This window comes from Schistocerca serialis, chromosome 5 (genome assembly GCF_023864345.2).
Source record: "Schistocerca serialis cubense isolate TAMUIC-IGC-003099 chromosome 5, iqSchSeri2.2, whole genome shotgun sequence".
NCBI lineage: Eukaryota > Metazoa > Arthropoda > Insecta > Orthoptera > Acrididae > Schistocerca > Schistocerca serialis.
The window spans coordinates 594469235-594488412 of NC_064642.1; the positions used below are offsets into that span (position 1 = coordinate 594469235).

The 19178-nt window shown below is 41.4% G+C and overlaps 1 protein-coding gene across 1 annotated transcript in view; it reads left to right on the top strand.

The window, feature by feature from the left end:
• The window catches only part of LOC126481629 (uncharacterized), a 57371-nt gene that overhangs the window by 35951 nt on the left and 2242 nt on the right, over positions 1-19178 (top strand). Inside the window, exon 4 of the mRNA XM_050105518.1 lies at positions 14977-15093. Within this exon, the coding sequence (XP_049961475.1) occupies positions 14977-15093 (117 nt within the window). The remainder of the gene's footprint in view (positions 1-14976; positions 15094-19178) is intronic.

Consider the following 19178-nt stretch of genomic DNA (forward strand, 5'->3'; position numbering starts at 1 on the left):
GACTAATTCGAACAGAACATTCCTTATTATATGAGTGCAATTTTTATTGCTTACAAAGATACAGCTAGTTACAGAAATAAACTTTCATTTCACATAGTGGTACTCCAGCTGTTATAGGTTTGTTCAGCTTTGTCATATTTGTTTGAATTTCATATTGTGGTGTTTTTTCAATTGTAACTGTTAGGCGGCTGGGGTGGCCGAGCGGTTCTAGGCACTACAGTCTGGAACCGCGCGACCGCTACGGTCGTAGGTGCGAATCCTGCCTCAGGCATGGATGTGTGTGATGTCCTTAGGTTATTTAGGTTTAAGTAGTTCTAAGTTCTAGGGGACTGATGACCTCAGAAGTTACGTCCCATAGTGCTCAGAGCCATTTGAACCATTTTGTTATTGTTACTGTGTTTTGTTAATTAATTCTAATGTAACGTTAAAGCATGAAACGCGTATTTTCAAATGTGGAGTATGCCGATTCGGTATTTGTGCAAGGGTTTTGTAATGGTGACGCTTTTGCTACTTATAGAGGATCGGTAAACGATGTCTCAATTGCAGAGTATCACATTCAAATAGGTTTACTCTTGTTTTCCTCAAACTGTATCATTCTGGTGCAGTGACCATCAGTCGTAATATAAACGTTCAAATGGAGAGCTCGTGGAAGAAGCAGAACACGTATTATTCCATCATCACGCATACTCAGTACTATTACTCTTATCAACTATTCCACGTACAACTACGTGACAGACGTTAAGTGCGCACAGTATCTTTCCTTCTAGTATCTATTTGGTTCAACACCTTCGAATTGGGAATGAAGGTAGACAATTGGACTTTTACCTTTGTTTAATGATAACCTCCGAGTAATAGCACTAATGCTGTTTAATGATGAAGCCACTTGCATTCGAGAGACTTGTAACTCACATTGGTGGTCCGACGAAAACTCACGAGCTTTTATCGGGATACAGTTTCAAGAACGCTTCTCTGTGAACGTGTGGCGTGATATGATGTCAGCTGATTAGGCATACAGTATTGTTTGATGTTACCGTATCGTTTTACATGGTTGCGTTATCTAGAATGTCTTGAAATTGAGCTTCCAGCGGTATTGGAAGAGATTCCTTTGGCTACAATGATGGATATTTTCTTCCAGCGTTACGGGGGCCACTGCACATTACAGAGTGAACGGTAATAATAACCGACAAAGTGAACAGACGCATTCCTGACTGGAAATTGGGGAAAAAATTCTGGAAATGGACGGCATATGTGCAGCGACAACAGATCGTGCTGGAACACAGTACAGAGCTGCACGCGACCACATCACAACGTATGTTCAGAGTGGCCTCTAAGGGACTGCAGGTGATAGGGATAGTAGCAATTGTCTTACAGGATGCATACAATCGTACTTCGGCTTACACCATGTCGGCGTGCCTGGAGTTTGTATTTGGGTTTGTCTCAATATCGTGCAGAACCCAGTCCTCCAAATCTGATGTACGCCCAGTCCGCCGCCTCCCTACACGTTTGTTTCTCTGAAAGGACACTCGATCGTACAAACGCCCAAAAATGACTCGGAATTGTGTGTGATGTTGTTGGAGTCAGTGAGGATACTTTTTTTGGTATAGCTGTACTACCCATCTACCGTTTCCATCTGTTTGGCCGTACACAGACACTATCTCGGTTTGTTCCCGACATGAATACCACACCATTTTGCTCCTTACAGTACCCTGCTTTAATCACAGAGCCTGCAACATGCAAGTAACACACGGCACGTGGTCAGAGGAACTGTCATTCGTCAACGCCATCTACCGTGCCAACGATGCATTTCCGGACATATGTCCATGGGACATTTTTTCCTCCATTTGCACTCAGGAATCTGTCCCTACAGTTTATATTTCTTAATGTTCACGCTATGTAATCGTGAGGAAATATATCATCAAAAGCTACCATTATCCGGAACGTGAGTCGGCAGAAACGGTCACGTTCCTTTTCCACCAAGATCTTCGGATGTTATTCATTTAGATATCTACCTATGGGCATGGCTGAAAGACAAAATCTACAAACAAAGGGTAAACAACACAGCGACTGATCATTTGGATTGTGATTGGTGATGCCCATATAAAGCACCGCCAAGATGACATCTGAAAAGCTAAGGTTGTGTCCTCAACACGACTGAAAAATGTGTTGAATTAGGAGGAGGACTTTAGGAAAATCGTCTTTCAGTTTACCCTTGCAAGAAACAGTAAATTGCAGATTACTATCGTATCTCGTTTTGCCACAAAGCCCTCCGAATCAGACAGCCATCGTTGTGGTGTCCGCAATCTGGCGTTTGGCTAATTATGGCAGAGATTAGCTGGCCGAATCTCAATGGCAGGCCCCGGAATAATATTCTCGTTATGATTGTCACCGTTATCATTATGGAAACGGTCATAATTGCCATAAGTATTCCGACCTTCATTCGGTCCATTCCCGTCATCACGCCTGTACTTTCCTGCTTTCCTATTCCGATCATCGCCACCATGATGGTGCCAGTTGTTTCGGTACGGCTGATGTCGGTCGTCAATGCTAATTATAGCAGACTATCATTCTATTTGTGCACCGTCCGCGATTGTTAGCACGCGGATGTGGGCTGTAATGAGTTTGTGTGACCTGCCCTCCGTTCGATGTGCATTCATCTGCGTTGTACTACAGTTCATGCAGTAGGATTATACACTGGTGGCCATTACAATTGCTACACCACGAAGATGACGTGCTACAGACGCGGAATTTAACCGACAGGAAAAAGATGCTGTAATATGCAAATGATTAGCTTTTCAGAGCATTCACACAAGGTTAGCGCCGGTGACGACACCTTAGCGTACTGACACGAGGAAAGTTTCCAACCGATTTCTCATACACAAACAGTAGTTGAGCGGCGTTGCCTGGTGAAACCTTGTTGTGATGCCTCGTGTAAGGAGGAGAAATGCGTGTCAACACTTTTCCGACTTTGATAAAGGTCGGATTGTAGCCTACCGCGATTGCGGTTTATCGTGTAATGACATTGCTACTCACGTTGCTAGAGATCCAATGACTGTTAGCAGAATACGGAATCGGTGGGTTCAGGAGGGTAATACGGAACGCCGTGCGGGATCCCAACGGCCTCGTATCATTAACCGTCTAGATGACACGCATCTTATCCGATGGCTGTAACGGATCGTGCAACCACGTCTCGATCACTGAGTCAACAGACGAGTACGTTTGCAAGACAACAACCATCTGCACGAACAGTTCGACGACGTTTGCTGCAGCATGGACTATCAGCTCAGAGACCATGGCTGCGGTTACCCTTGACGCTGCATCACAGACAGGAGCGCCTACGATGATGTACTCAACGACGAACCTGGGTGCACGAATGGCAGAACGTCATTTTTCGGATGAATCCAGGTTTTGTTTACAGCATCATGATGGTCGCATCCGTGTTTGGCGACATCAAGGTGAACGCACACTGGAAGCGTGTATTCGTCATCGCCATACTGGCGTATCACCCGGCGTGATGGTATGGGGTGCCATTGGTTACACGTCTCGGTCACCTCTTGTTCGCAATGACAGCACTTTGAACAGTGGACGTTACATTTCAGATGTGTTACGACCCGTGGCTCTACCTTCATTCGATTCTGCAGGATAATGCACGTCCGCATGTTGCAGGTCCTGTACGGGCTTTTCTGGATACAGAAAATGTTCGACTGCTGCCCTGTCCAGCACATTCTCCAGATCTCTCACCAATTGAAAAAGTTTGGTGAATGGTGGCCGAGCAACTGGCTCGTTACAATACGCCTGTCACTACTCTTGATGGACTGTGGTATCGCGTTGAAGCTGCATGGGCAGCTCTAACTGTACACGCCATCCAAGCTCAGTTTGACTCAATGCCCAGGTGTATCAAGGCCGTTTATACGGCCGGCCGGAATGGCCGTGCGGTTCTAGACGCTACATTCTGGAACCGAGCGACCGCTACGGTCGCAGGATCGAATCCTGCCTCGGGCATGGATGTGTGTGATGTCCTTAGGTTAGTTAGTTTTAATTAGTTCTAAGTTCTAGGCGACTGATGACCTCAGAAGTTAAGTCGCATAGTGCTCAGAGCCATTTGAACCTTTTTTGAACCGTTTTTACGGCCAGACGGGGTTGTTCCGGGTACTGATTTCTCAGGATCTATGCACCCAAATTGCGTGAAAATGTAATCACATCTCAGTTCTTGTATAATGAATACCCGTTTATCATTTGCATTTCTTCTTGGTGTAGTAATTTTAATGGCCAGTAGTGTAAATGTTTTTACGTCGTCATTGCACCTACTGGCTAGAAGAATGTGCCAAATTTGCATCGGCAGCTTCGCAATACACAATCGGATATACGAGGGCTGTCCAGAAAGTAAGTTACGATTGATCGCGAAATGAAAATCACAGTGAAAATCACAAATGTTTCATTTGTAGCAGTTAGCTACACCTTTCAGCTACTTCTCTACGCAGTCGTCGTTCTGACTCAGACATTCGTCGTAGCGTTGTACCAACTTTCCAATACCCTCATCATAGAAGGCAGCCGCCAGTGTTTTCCGCCAATTCTCTACGCTGGCCTAAAGCTCGTTGTCTGTGCCAAAATGCTGTCTTCATAGCCAGCGGTTCGTTTGAGCAGAGATGGAACTCCGCGGGAGACAATTACGGGCTGTATTGTGGGTAACCAAACATTTCCAATTGAAACGATGCAGGAACATCTTCATTGCCCCTGCAGAATGAGGCTGAGAATTGTCTTGAAGAAGAAACCGCACGACAGTTATGTTATGTTGGTTGCAAGGTTTCAGGGGAAAACTCTCACCAGGCCCTCGCACTTGGCGGGAGACACTACTTTCTATAACATCTTTACGCGCTCACTAAAAGCTCAGGAATGAAAAGAGCGACATAATTCTACATGGAGTCATACTAGAGACACTGCCTAACACATCTTTGCAAAGCTTTATCGGATTTTCAGTGTCGTTTCCATTTCGCGACCGATCGTAACTTCCTTTCTGGACAGCCGTCGTATTATGCTGGTACACTGATTGCACAAGGACTGTTTTCGCACAACCATGCGTTCAAACGTTCACGCTGGACTCGAAAACCTGGACTGATTTTGGTTTGACAACATTGTAATGCCCGGTATTCCCACCAATAAGCGAGCAACTGACTTCATTCGTAGCAGAGGTTCTCCCTTTAGATATCCAGAGACAAATTCAATTTTTTGTGAAATGGTCCATATGGGAGGCAAAGAAAAGTGAAATTAGACCACCAACGACCGGGGGTGAATTCCGTACGTATTATCTCTGAATCGTCTCACTGAGAGGAAATGCTTATAATTAAAGTTGCGCGCCTCCCCTCTCGGAGAACGCCCACAAGAATTCCCACATTTTCCTCGCCCGCACGCATTACCAATCTCGTGCCTGAGGTCAAATTCGTCCTCAAGCCCCGAGTCACTGTCATCATTAGTTCGCCTAGTATTTTTGTAATAAATATCCATTTCTTCATTACTTCTGACCGATGCTCAAACTGATATACGAGCTCTTGTAAATCTACCGTAACCTGATTATTAATCTTGTACTGCCCTTGTTTAGATTTCAACAAGGACCGCACTTCCTTTCATTTCCTGCTGCCATCGAGGTTCATTCACTACTCGCACATGCATTAAAATTATTCACGCTCTCCGCAGGCTTAGCGACATCCAGCTTGACTTTCAAATTTTCCTCCTCACAATCTAAATGGTTCAAATGGCTCTGAGCACTATGGGACTCAACTTCTGAGGCCATTAGTCCCCTAGAACTTAGAACTAGTTAAACATAACTAACCTAAGGACTTCACACACATCCATGCCCGAGGCATGATTCGAACCTGCGACCGTAGCGGTCTCGCGGTTCCAGACTGCAGCGCCTAGAACCGCACGGCCACTTCTGCCGGCTCCCCACAATCTAGTTTTAGCTGTTAAAAACGCTGGCCGAGCGGTTCTAGGCGCTACAGTCTGGAACCGTGCGACCGCTAGGGTCGCAGGTTCGAATCGTGCTTCGGGCATGGATGTGTGTGCTGTCCTTATGTTAGTTAGGTTTTAGTAGTTCTAAGTTCTGGGGGACTGATGACGTCATAAGTTAAGTCCCATAGTGCTCAGAGCCATTTTAACCATTTTTTGTTGTTGTTAAAAACGCTCTGCAAGTGAGCGAATTGCCGCACTGTTACCTCCGATCTTTGCACTCGCGAACATATTGTCCTCTGCCCTCGAGCTCTCTACCAAAGCTAACATCCCCTTGTGCACATGCTCACACGTGTCCATAAGTGGCTGTAAATCCAGCTGAAGATGGTCGCTTCTTGTTCACGTGTACCTGAGTGGCCTCCGTTATGTAAATCTGGTGCTCTAAACGCTCAAACCTTGGCCCAAGTTCAGCGACGATAAGGCTTATTGACAGGTTTCGCAACTCGCCCTGTACCTCAAAAATCCATGCGTTGGCCACAGATATGTGCTCCTTAGGTGCCCTCATTTGCGCCCCCAAACGCTCGTTGTTCTCAGTCATCTGCGCCCCTAAACTCTCAGCTCTCGATTTGTTCGTAACCATCATTTCCTCAGATCTTGACATAAACTGTGCCCAATCCGGTAAACACTGTTCCTAGTTCGTGTTCGTTACAACGCTGTTATCAGTTTCTGCAAGAATTTTGCAGCCACTCTGAGAACTGTGTATCCTCGTTCCTCAAAACCTAGCAGTGGAAACTTCCAAACGTAGCACCACTAAAAATCCAGAACATTGAACAATTCGTTCGATTCGATATCTGTCTAAGAAACTGAAACATTGCATCTTACAATCTACATATTTTCCGATTCTCTGTTCATAACCTTCTCTGATGGCGCACTATTCTCGGTTTTGTTCCATCTATAATTACCTTTATAAAGGCTGTGCGTATCCATTTTTTACTAAATAATTTGTCTACAAAGGAATAATTTTGCATGCACCACAAGAACACTGCTTGACATAAGCAACGTCCGACACCAAACTAACACAAATATTGCAGTACCTTACACACAGATTACAACAAACTTAAGCGATCAAGCACGTGTACATTAATTTCTCAACACACAAATTGTAATGAAAATTAATTATGATACACATACATGAAATTATCTACATGCAAATTGCCACAAAGTCATAAGATTGTACTACTGGATCCTAAATAACACAAAAATACACTCACATACAAAATAAAAAACGAGAGAAACAATGTAGAAACCACAACAACCGTGTTTCCACACCGGTCATTGCTTAAAGCCACGTAGAAGTTATCCAAGTACTAAGGACAAATATTAAGTAATTAATACATTCATGCAGCCTATGAAAACCTAACTCCTTTTCAGAAAATTCTCTGGGAAGAGCATAATCCTGCAGGGTCACCAAATAAAAAATTCGCTATGATATGTGTAAAAGGTTGCAGTATTAAATAAGGCTGTGGCTGCAGCTTGAGTAGTCTTGGTGTTGGTTTGGGAGTTAATGACACGCATTTAATAGCGTAAGATCCAACCTGTCGAGTCTTGAGCCAATGTAAATATTTCAGAATTCATGAGAAACAATGACCTGTATTCAATTATTGTGCAAGGAAGTGCTGTAAGTTGCGCCCTGGGTCAGATGTGGACATATCTCACTCCGCCACTAAATTCCTCGTTTATGGAGCTGAAACATCAAATCATGGCTAACCATACAGGCACGAAATACCCAAATGCAGTTGATGAGGTTTGCACAAAGGCCTACAACTATGACCAAACGTGGGTAATAAAGAGACGCCAGTCCATCGATTTTAACACACGGAATGAGTATGTAAATTTACCGTTGAAACACACGAACGAAGATCAAACCATGAGCTACTAATCACATTTAATTTAAATGCACACTGTAAGAAGTAGATTATGGAAGCTGCAGGACGAAAGGCTCTTAATCAAGAGCACAAGCACGTGGTGGTAACGAAACGAAAGTAAGTACCTAACAGATAGTAATTTCAGGACGAACGGATTAAAACTGCATTGAATTTATCGGAAAAGGATAACAAGATGTGAAAGCTGAAGGCTCCTGAGCATGGACGCTAACATAGTGGTATTGAACTAACAAGTGCCGAAAAATAAAAAGAATGGAATAAAACGGATTGAAAAATCAGTGGCAAAATCACAGCGGTATCGTATAATGCACACGCACTCGGCAGTTAACAAAATTAGAAATTGACTAAACAGAGTCGTTACCCATTCATCACACTTCCATTAGATGAATCAAAGAACAGATTATGAAATCACTTCAACTTATAAGTATTCGACACTCGCGATGTAAAGATAAAACTCGTCACAAACGAATAGACTATATAGCTGTAAGAGGAAAGAGTTACGGTTTCAGCTAAACTTAAAACTTACACAAATTCAAATATTGACTAACCTATAGAGCATCAGCTCTTACAAGCAACTAAACTTACCAAACTCCCAGCAAACTGTGAAGAGTAGCCCCAAAGATACCGGGGTTTATCCCTACAACGGAAGTGACCACACAAATGGTCCGACCAAGGGAAACAGAACGTCTTATTTACTCACCAACTATTAAAGTCGGCCAAACTCTGTCAGTTATGCACACATAGTTTGTAGCTGCACACACACACATCCTTCCGTTTTATAGTTCCAGGAGTAAGAAGAAAGGATAGGTGCAGTGGAATATGGGACTGAGGCATTGTAAACATGAGTGCGGAATCGAAGTTGTAGAACTTAATAGACTATGCAGAAGTGCATCTGAATTGGACCTGACAAGTTTAGTATAGCACATGAAGAATATGCAAACTGTGGCTGATATGAACGCATTCAGCTGTTCATTCTTTTTATACCAGAAGAAATTTACTAACTTTACTGTAAATTGATGAGTTTACTTTGAATAAAATCTCACGAAAATGAAAATTGTCACGTAGAGACCCTTTTCTTTTTTAATAGCTGGTAGTAATTAAAACATTTGAAATATTAAACGGAAATAAATTTGTAATTGGAATAAAACAGTTCTCTACTCTCTTCATAATTACTTTAGGACTGACACCTCGGCAGGAACACATGTAGGCGCGGAACGCACCCGTAATCATACGTTTCATTCAGCTCGCTCAAACTAGCCAACTATTCATTGCACAAAGGCAGTGTTCACAAATTTGTGTCCTCGAAGAGCTGCTCTGTTTCATGATTTAAGTATTATTTGCGTCAACAAATTATGAAGACAGTATACGAAATGTTTACGAAAATATAATTCCTGACAGCTTTACCGAATTTTCGATAAGCGGGAAACGATTTTATTATTGAAGATCAGTGAACACATAAATCATAGTTTCACTTGCATCACACAGGGACTCTGTCATTTACAAGACGATACAATTTCGTTAAATATGACTCTTAATTTTCCACCTCTTCTATCAAAGAATAAGCGGTTGTCCGTTTGCTTTGATTACAAGGACAGATCGGAATGTTTGTAATTAACCTGTTATTCTCTGATCAGCAACACATCTACATTTTTTGCTCTCAAGCCCAAAAAAATGTCCATAGTGGTAATTCAGATCGTACAGAATTGTAAACAACTGTGTGTGACAGCTCTGAAAAAGGAACTGCTCTGTTTTGAAAGTGAGCATTCATTTGCTGAGTGTATTTCTATGATAATAGCCATAAACATGAGTTCGTAATCCGGTTATCCATACTTCGATCCACCAGAAAATCCAGCTTCTTATTCCCTTGTTAACGTTCACAACAGGTTTTCGTCTAAACTCAGAGGTGCTGGTGTTCCTTTGCTCACCTTCCTAGCCAAGAGAAGGGGGCCTCCGTTACGTTTTTAACTTTCTCGAAGTAGGCACGTAATGTGCAAACCATTCCTAACGACCACTCTCGGATAGCCATCCCCTAGCCGAGAGAGCGCTGTCGAGTGTTTCCCCTCACAACATTTCACGAATTGTAACATTATTGAATATCACATAACATACAACAAACAACAGTAACAAGAAACAGAATGGCTTCTGCAAAGGTAAGGAACGAAAACATACAGTATCACAGTTTTCAAATAAATATACTAATACCAAGATACGTTAAATTGAGCCCTAGCGCAAGAGGGTAGTATTATAGCGGTGGCTTTGAAGGTTTGGCAACGGCAGGTGCTTGCTGGGACAACAGGTGTCGCGTGACTGTATGACTGACAAGGGAATTGTCCAGTCCAACAAGCCGAAACTCAAATTGATGTTTTTCACTCTCTTTTGCCACACAACGAACAGCTTATTAACAGCGGTTTGTACAGCACTAGCGCGCGAATCAGCCGAGACAAGAGGTCGTACCGGCAGTGCCGATTATCGCCAAGTCCAAAGTGCATACGAGTGAATTTTAAATACTTAAACCATACCGAAAATATCTCAGATCATTATTTTTTTGAATAACTTGTAGTCCATATCGACAGCTAAACTATTGCAGATGCAATTCTCATGCAAATGACTAGCAGAGGAAACAAAATAAAGGCAGTGCATAATGTTACATTAAAGACGACTTTCAACAGTGTGGATTTTAATTTCTTGACGTTAAATATTTTATAACATTTACTGTAGAACAATTTTTATGATAATTTCTGAATAACGTATATTTGCTGACAGTTAAATAGTTCCTTTTTCCCTGTATTCGTCACGAAAACGCGAAATGTCTATTGGAAGAAGAAAACAAGCATACTCCTTACGCTAGGCACAGCCGATTTTAAAAAAAATTAATGCATTCAGGTGATTCACAGAAGTTACTACTTTTATTTATACAGAACTGGAAAGGAGTAAGAAACGGTCGTGGGGACTGATCTGCATATTGTGCTGCACACCAAGCATACTTGGTCAAATTCATAAAATGTGGTCATGCGAACTGTCAGTGCAGAAATGACTGGAGTTTAACAATATTGTTCTGCTGATAAATCTCCAATGTCAAAGAGCTGTAGGAAATTTTACTGACCAAAAATTTTCTGAAAAATGCTTTACAGTTTTGAAATTTTTTTAAAGAGAGGCTGAATCGCACTACTAGTTTCGGGTTCACTCCGAATTATATTAACAGTCGTTATTTCTGGGCCAAGAGTGATCCACAAGCAATGAATTATTTTCTGCGAATTGTAAGAAGGGTTTAGGATGTAAGATTGAAAATTATTCCCACCCACTTTTACACACTGTGCCACGTCGATTACAAAACTATGGCAAGTAAATAGTCCTTCTTAAATTACCTGCGTGTATGGTCCATTCTGCCAATTTTTGTGTTTGCAGAAAACAGTACCTTTTTGTGAGATCCCTACGTCAACGCAAATCACATCTGCAATAACTTTTCTCGGCTTTTTTCGTCATCTCAGGTATGTGCATGCACTGGAATATCCTTGCACTTGTCTATGGCACAGGCTGTGTGTTCTGGGGCGTTCCCTTATTGGAAATGCCTCGGTACTGTCATCATATTCACATTTCTTCACTCACGTCTTTCGCTTGCATTCTTTTTTGTGGATGTGAAAATATAGCTGGTTGCCGAAACCTGATCTAATGCTACATCGAAAAAATGTATCGCCATACTGTTCAGAAGAAGTAAAGGTCTTATTCGGTAGCATAGGCTATATTAGTATAGACCATACTGTAAACATAAACTAGTTCAAATTTACAAAACACTATGAGAACACACCTCTATTTCTTGAATCCATGTTGACACTGCGATAAACAGCTTATATCAAACAAGTGCTGAAATCTGCCGGGAGCTTATAGATCGAAAACAAGTGGTGCACAGAAAGTACGTGGTTTTAAGTACAAGCTATAGTCAGGCACAGAAAGTTTAATCATTTGCTTGATCTACAAAAAAGTAAAAGTTGGGAGTTGCACATGTGCTACATGAGGACTCATGAGGATAACAAATAACTGCGAGCTTGAAATTTGCATAAATACTGTGCTAAATAAATTTCTTTCGATGTTACCCCTCACTGCCAAGGCAACAAGGGAAAAACTGTACTTGTCCTATTATGTAAAATAACGGATCTGTAACGACGATAGTAGCCGTTACCCACATCAACAACAGCAATCGAAGACGATTATATAGTTATCCCAAATACAGCGACGAAGTTCAAAATACCACCAATTTTGTTGCTCAGTTTGGAGTACTACAAATGAACAGTATTTGACGCAGAGACATGCCTGTATTTGTAGGGTCGCACAGATAATCAGCACCATACTTTTTCGTGACCGAATTTCGGAGGCTTATACTCAGAATCTCTGAGATATACATTATGTGATCAAAAGTATCCGGACACCTCAAAAATATACTTTTTAAATATTATGTGCATTGTGCTGCCACCTATTGCCAGGCACTCCATATCAGCGACCTCAGTAGTCATTAGACATCGTGAGGCAGCAGAATGGAGAGCTCCGCGGAACTCACGGACTTCAAACGTGGTCATGTGTTTGGGTGTCACTTGTGTCATACATCTGTACGCGAGATTTCCACACTCCTGAACATCCCTAGATCCACTGTTTCCGACGTGATAGTGAAGTGGAAACATGAAGAGACACGTATACCACAAAAACGTACAGGCCGACCTCGTCTGTTGACTGACAGAGATCGCCGACAGTTGAAGAGATTCGTAACGTGTAATATGCAGACGTCTATCCAGACCATCACACAGAAATTCCAAACTGCCTCAGGATCTACTGCAAGTACTATGACAGCTAGGTGGGAGGTGAGAAAAGTAGGATTTCATGATCGAGAGGCTGCTCATATGCCACACATCGCGCCGTTAAAAGCCAAACGACGCCTCGCTTGGTGTAAGAAGCGTAAACATTGGACACTTGAACAGTGGGAAAACGTTGTGTGAAGTGATGAATCACGGTACACAATGTGGCGAACCGATGGTAAGGTGTGGGTATGGCGAATTCCCGGTGAACGTGATCTGCCAGCATGTGTAGTGCCAACAGTAAAATTCGGAGGCGGTGGTGTTATGGTGTGGTCGTGTTTTTCATGGAGGGGGCTTGCACCCGTTGTTGTTTTCCGTCTCACTATCGCAGCACAGGCCTACATTGATGTTTTAAGAATCTTCTTGCTTCCCACTGCTGAAGAGCAATTCGGGGATGGCGATTGCATCTTTCAACACGATGGACCATTTGTTCATATTGCACGGCCTGTGGCGGAGTGGTTACACTACAGATGTCCCTGTAATGGACTGGCCTGCAGAGAGTTCTATTAACTTTTATGTTCCTGAAGGCAGAGGTAAAGCTGCGGACAGTAATCCACTGACAAGAATCTCCGGCATTGTTGTACACGAATGTGCATTCATTGACTGCACAAGCGACTCTCTTTTTCACTCGAAATGATAAAGTATCGTTTCGATGAAACCTGACTAATTCGTTTTCTACACACTTTTTGTGGGATGCCAAATAGCTTTGCCTTCGCGTCAGCAGCGAATTTCTCTATATTATTACCTAATAATCACATCTTCTCTACATGTTTACTTGAGGTAAACTTCGAAATTTTGCGACTACATTTTCCGTATAATTTTCAGAATCAGTGTAACCAGGGCATAGAAGCCTGGAAATCAATGATATTCATCTCCCTTTTATTTCACAGCGCCCAGTCTTGTGGGTCTCCCTCGATAATGATGCACTGACTCTCGCGAGCAGCTCTCAATCTTTCGAATAGTTTTCTTTCCACACTTTTGCAGGTCTCATTTAGTGCATATTTCGTACTTCGTGCAAACCTTTCTTCCATGTGTACAATTCTTCTTTAAAATTTACTAAACAAAACCGGCTTTGCATACTGCTCAAGTTCAGGCCTTTTCTCTCTCCTTCGTTAAGCCAAAAATTTACAGCCTTTCCTATGTCACTGAAAGCTACAACTGTACATGATTACTTTGGGCTTGGAAGGATCTTTGTTTTTGTTGTGGACTTTAATTATCACACCAATCACACTTGGAACAACTGTTCACGGAATCATCCGAGTTATTTCCTGTTTATTCTAATGTATATGCAATTTCTGACGAAATGTCCAAAAAATTGATTGATAAATAAAACATATGTAGGTCTTCAGGAGACGTAAGTGATTTAGAGTGCATATAACATTCTCCATATTTCGTCTTTGCATATCTGAAAACATTAACTGAATTCCAATTACAGGCTAACTCTGGAACCTTACATATGCTATTACTAAGCTCATACCAAGAAATTAATTCTGTTTTATCTCCATTGTTAACATGTACCGGTGCGGCAAAGGTAACTGCTAATTATTACGAATATTAAATGACATATAGATTCGAGAAAATACTAACTACAAACAACTGTCTCAGAGAAACTGTCATTGGAAATTGAAATTCGCTTTACAAATTACGATCGCACTGTGCCATGTTATCTATTTATCAATGTGCTGTGAACCAAGGAGATGTGCCCGAGGTGTTGCAAATGCGCTGTCTGCTACAGTTACGGCATGGGTGTATATTTTGCCGCCATCTGGCGAGCTACTAATTTGGCAAATTTTAACGTTTTTTTAAAGTATTTGCATTGTGTCTTAGCAGCTAAAATTTTGACATTGTGTTTTTCTCTGTGTATTATTTCTGCGCAAAAAATTACAGGTCAGTTTTTGGAATTTTAGATTGGACAGTTTCTTTGCGAGTGCCATGCCTCCGGTGGAATCTCAAACGCATTACTTCATCCGTACCTGTCCTTGGAGGAGTTTAGAATATAATGCCAGTAGTATTAGTATCCACAGCCTTTTCGTGCACGTAAACTGCAACAACCCACTAAAAGAAACCAGTAGGTCCACTTACAGGAAATTCTGAATCAGTCTGATGATGATAGTTAAATGTATTAGCAGCAGGTCATGAACATGATCCGTATTTACCTGATATCTGCCATTCCTGTGTACATTTTGTATGTGCTGTCTTCGGTGTCGAGCGTTCTGGCCCCCTGTCTTGGTACTGTGTCCTTGTCGCAGGTGTGGAAACCACCGTCGGAGCGACCACACTACGCTCTCAACGTGAAGCATGTCCAGTCTGCGAGGTACACGGAGTACTTACCAGACACACCTGTCACCAGGGCAATGGCCAGAGTGGTGAGTAATGAATTCATATCAAATATCCGAAACTACGAGGATTGTCCAGAAAGTATTGCACCGTATTTTTTTTTCTCAGCCGAAAATAATTCTACGAATGCAAAATATTACGTTTATGTTATTTGAAATCTCCTGTCTGAGCACGCCAAGTTTCCGTCACTTTCGACTGAGAGCGTAGCTGCAGGACAGTTTCAAAATGGCGTCTGTAGGTGATGTACGTTACAAGCAACGTGCTGTCGTGGAATTCCTCACTGCAGGGAAAGGAACAATGGAGAACACTCACAAAGACTTGTGCAAAGTCTGTGGATCATTTGCTGCTGACAGAAGTACAGCTAGTCGCTGGGCACGGAGGATGAAGTCATCAGAAGGCGGTTCGGCGGAGGTCTACGATTTGCAGCGCTCAGGGAGACCGTCCACAGATGTCACACCTGACGTGTTGCAGCGAGCTTCCACTTGTTTTGGCCATTAAAAAATGTCACTCGTGGAAGACATTTTGAGGATGACGAGGAGGTGATTCACACAGTGAAGTACTTGCTCCGCCACAAGGACAACGACTGATATCGACAGGGCATACACGCCATTGTATCGCGCTGGAGGAAGGCTATAGAACGGGATGGAGACTACGTGGAAAAATAGGATGTGTTCATAAAACACCATTCTTTCGAGTGTGTAATTCTCATGATCAATAAAGAATTGTTGAAGAAAAATGTGCAATGCATTACTTTCTGGGCAACCCTCATAATTATACTGACCGTAAAACTGTGTAAGCACCTATCTAGTTTCTCATTTCCTGCCTTACTTCCTTTTTACGCGGTGTCGGGACTACATCACAAGATTCTCAGTTAGATGTGTGTTCCATATATCACATTCACTATTAAGGTTATTATGCGGAACGTGCCAGCTGAACAAACACAGATCACCTATTAAAGGGTGAAAATATTTGGTGGCTCTATGCCGTATATTTACGTCCTTTTCTCTATCATTGTAATTATTTGTGTTCATGAATTCCTCTACATCACAGAAGGAGGTTTTAATGATAAAGGACATTTGAAAACTCTTGTAGTATCTGTAGGACATTTTATTCCCATTGACAGCCAAAGATTTTTGAAGGTGAATATTTCACCCATTTCTGGGCCAGATTCGTTTAAGCATAATGCATAACATTTTTTTCTTCTAATGTTCTAGTTGTAAATATTTCTGCTACAGCAAAACTTAGATGGATGTTCATAAAATTTGCTTCAAAGGTATATCAACACAAGGCAATAATAGTAGTAGGAATATGTTCACCTCTGTGGGATTTCAGTTGCAGTTTCTCCCCGTGCAGATGATGTTGCTTACTTCTTTCTATTTCTCGAAAAGCCTAGAGTAGCTCGATTCCCTTTGTTTTATAAATTAGTATGAAACCATGGATGTGCTGAACTATTATTTCCATACACACTTAACTTCCCTAAAAGGCTATTATGATTGACACAGTCACAAAATGTTAATGTTCCAGTTTCTATCGGTTATCACTGTCACTGTGGCCGATGAGACTACTAAATCTCTCTCGAAACTCACTGACAAATTAAAGCTCTTTACTGTACCGGGATTCGAATCAAATGTCTGACTTCCGTAGGTAATTCTCTTACCTTACGAACTCTCCAGGGAGAATACTCGCCTCCGCAGCTTCAATTTCTCCAATCCTTCTTAACCAGTTTTCGAATTTTGTGCCACTGTAGAGTATTATTCTCAAAAAAAAGTTCCCGAGTTTGAGACCAAGTTTGACACAGGGATTTTTTCAGTCTGTCACGTAGTATTAAATTACATCAAACTGCGTATTAGAATATTCATTCAAAATCAGTTTCAGTTACTCAGCGAATGAGTTGTGTGCTTGAATTTCTTTGTAATCACAACGGTTTGATGTTTCTTTCAATGAACTTCTATTCCGTACCAATCTCTCCATATGAGAGCAGCCTTTATACTCAACGTTCCCGGCCATTTGTTAGAAATATCCCAATATCTGTCTTCCCCTACATGCCCTCCAAGGCTCCATCTCGTTCCAAGGAGGCTGTTCCCTGATGCTAAATATCCTTCTTTTTGTGCTGCTTCTAATCAGCAGTTTCCAAATATTCCTTTGCGGAGAACCTCTTCAGTTCTTGCCTTATCAGTCTAACTAGTTTTTAACGTGCTTCTTAGCACTATATATCAATAGCTTAGATTCTCTTCTTCTCTGGTCTTCCCACAGTCCGCAATTCACTTTCATACGAAGCTGTGCTCCAGACGTACATTGTCAGAAATTTCTTCCTCAATCTTTGGTCCATGTATGATATTAGTAAACTTCTTTTAGCAAGTATTTCCATATTTATCTGTGCTAGTCTGATTCTTATATTCTCCTTTCTTCGTCCATTATGAATTATTTTGCTCCCAAGGCATCAGATTTCCTATTCTTCGTCTACTACTAATTTGAGGTCTAGTGTCTAGCTTAACTTATTTTTCATATTTCTCGTTACATTCATCACTCTTAAGCTTACTCTCAGCCCATAGTCTGTCTACTTATCATTTCTGCATTGTTCCTAATGCTTTCAGATCCACTGGCTACAATTATGCACATTACACTTTACTGTCTCTTAGCTGGAACAGAAATATTTTTCCCCAGTGGAAACTTCATGTACACATTTTTATATGCTCAACCTTTTTATATAGTACAAGTTCTCCCAACTTTTGGGCTTCAGTGCAAAAATACCAACAAGTCAACATAGCAGTGCACAGCAGCTTGTGACCGCAGAATACACGGAACTTGTAGGATGTAAAGTCCTCCAGTTATGCAAAACAACGTTTCCTCCAAGCACCCAAACATGTTTCAGCATCAATTTGCCATCGTCAGTGGGTTTACGTTTTATTTAATCGGTAATGCGAACAGTTTTACTAAATGATTACAAAATTATGTGGATATTTAGTTAAACAATAATTCGTTTATTCTTGTTAATATCTTTACACTTGGTGCGCATGATTTTTCAGGACCACTTGTGTATTATTTATTACAGGTAGCTTGTCATCTACAACCAGTCAAAAAAGGTATTAAAAAAAGAAACGAATTATTGTTTGAACTGAATATCCACGTAATTATGTAGTCATTTAGTAAAAATGTTAACATTACAGATCAAATAAAACGGAATCCTACTGATGATGCCACAGTGGTGCTGAAACATGTGTGGATACTTGGAAGAAACCGTGTTTTGCATAACTGGCGGACCTAACATCCTACAATTTTAACTGCAAACACGGTAAAGACAAGGAGCTGCAAGTCGAAATGATCAATATACACGGAAATGGTTTATTGTATTCCACTGAATAAAAAAACATTATCATTATTGTTATACTGCTTGGTAATTATTGAATGATCGGTTTATTTATTACAACAGTACTTCAAGGTTAGTTATTTTAGTCCATAAAAGAAGCCAAGTGCATACAGTATATTTTGAAAACGGGTAAACAGTTTTGTATAACTCTTGCATCTAAAATCATTTTAGATGACCTGAAATCAGCACAAAGAAACATTTTCCTTCCCCCCCCCCCCCCCCCCAACAGAAATAATTCAGGTTTTTAACGGTGAAAGCTTTAATCAATAAAAGCAACATATTCAAAAGGAAATATTAAGGAGAAGTATAAATGAAGTATGCACATTCTTTTTTGTGCACAATGTCTCCACGATGAAACAGGATACTGAAAAATCACAGATAATCAGAGGGTAACCTCGTTCTGGAGAAAGATCCTTACTCACATCGATCACTCACAACGGTCACGTATGAGAGAATTGCTGGAAATGTAAGTTATAAGAAAAAGAATTAAATTGTTCAAGTCTGTGGCCTGTCTGCACCAGAAATTCCCGCCATTATCTCAGTCGCCAACGACTGACTAGTTGCATTACAATCTGACACAGAAGGCATTACGAAATTGTTTCAAGTAGTCTGCATTGATCATATAAATCGACTGCAGACGCCAATGTCTGATGGACCTGGTCTTGAGGGTAACCCACCGACTCAATTATCTGCTTGTGTTTAAGTGACCACGATATTGCACAAAAATTGGATTGATATAATAGGATA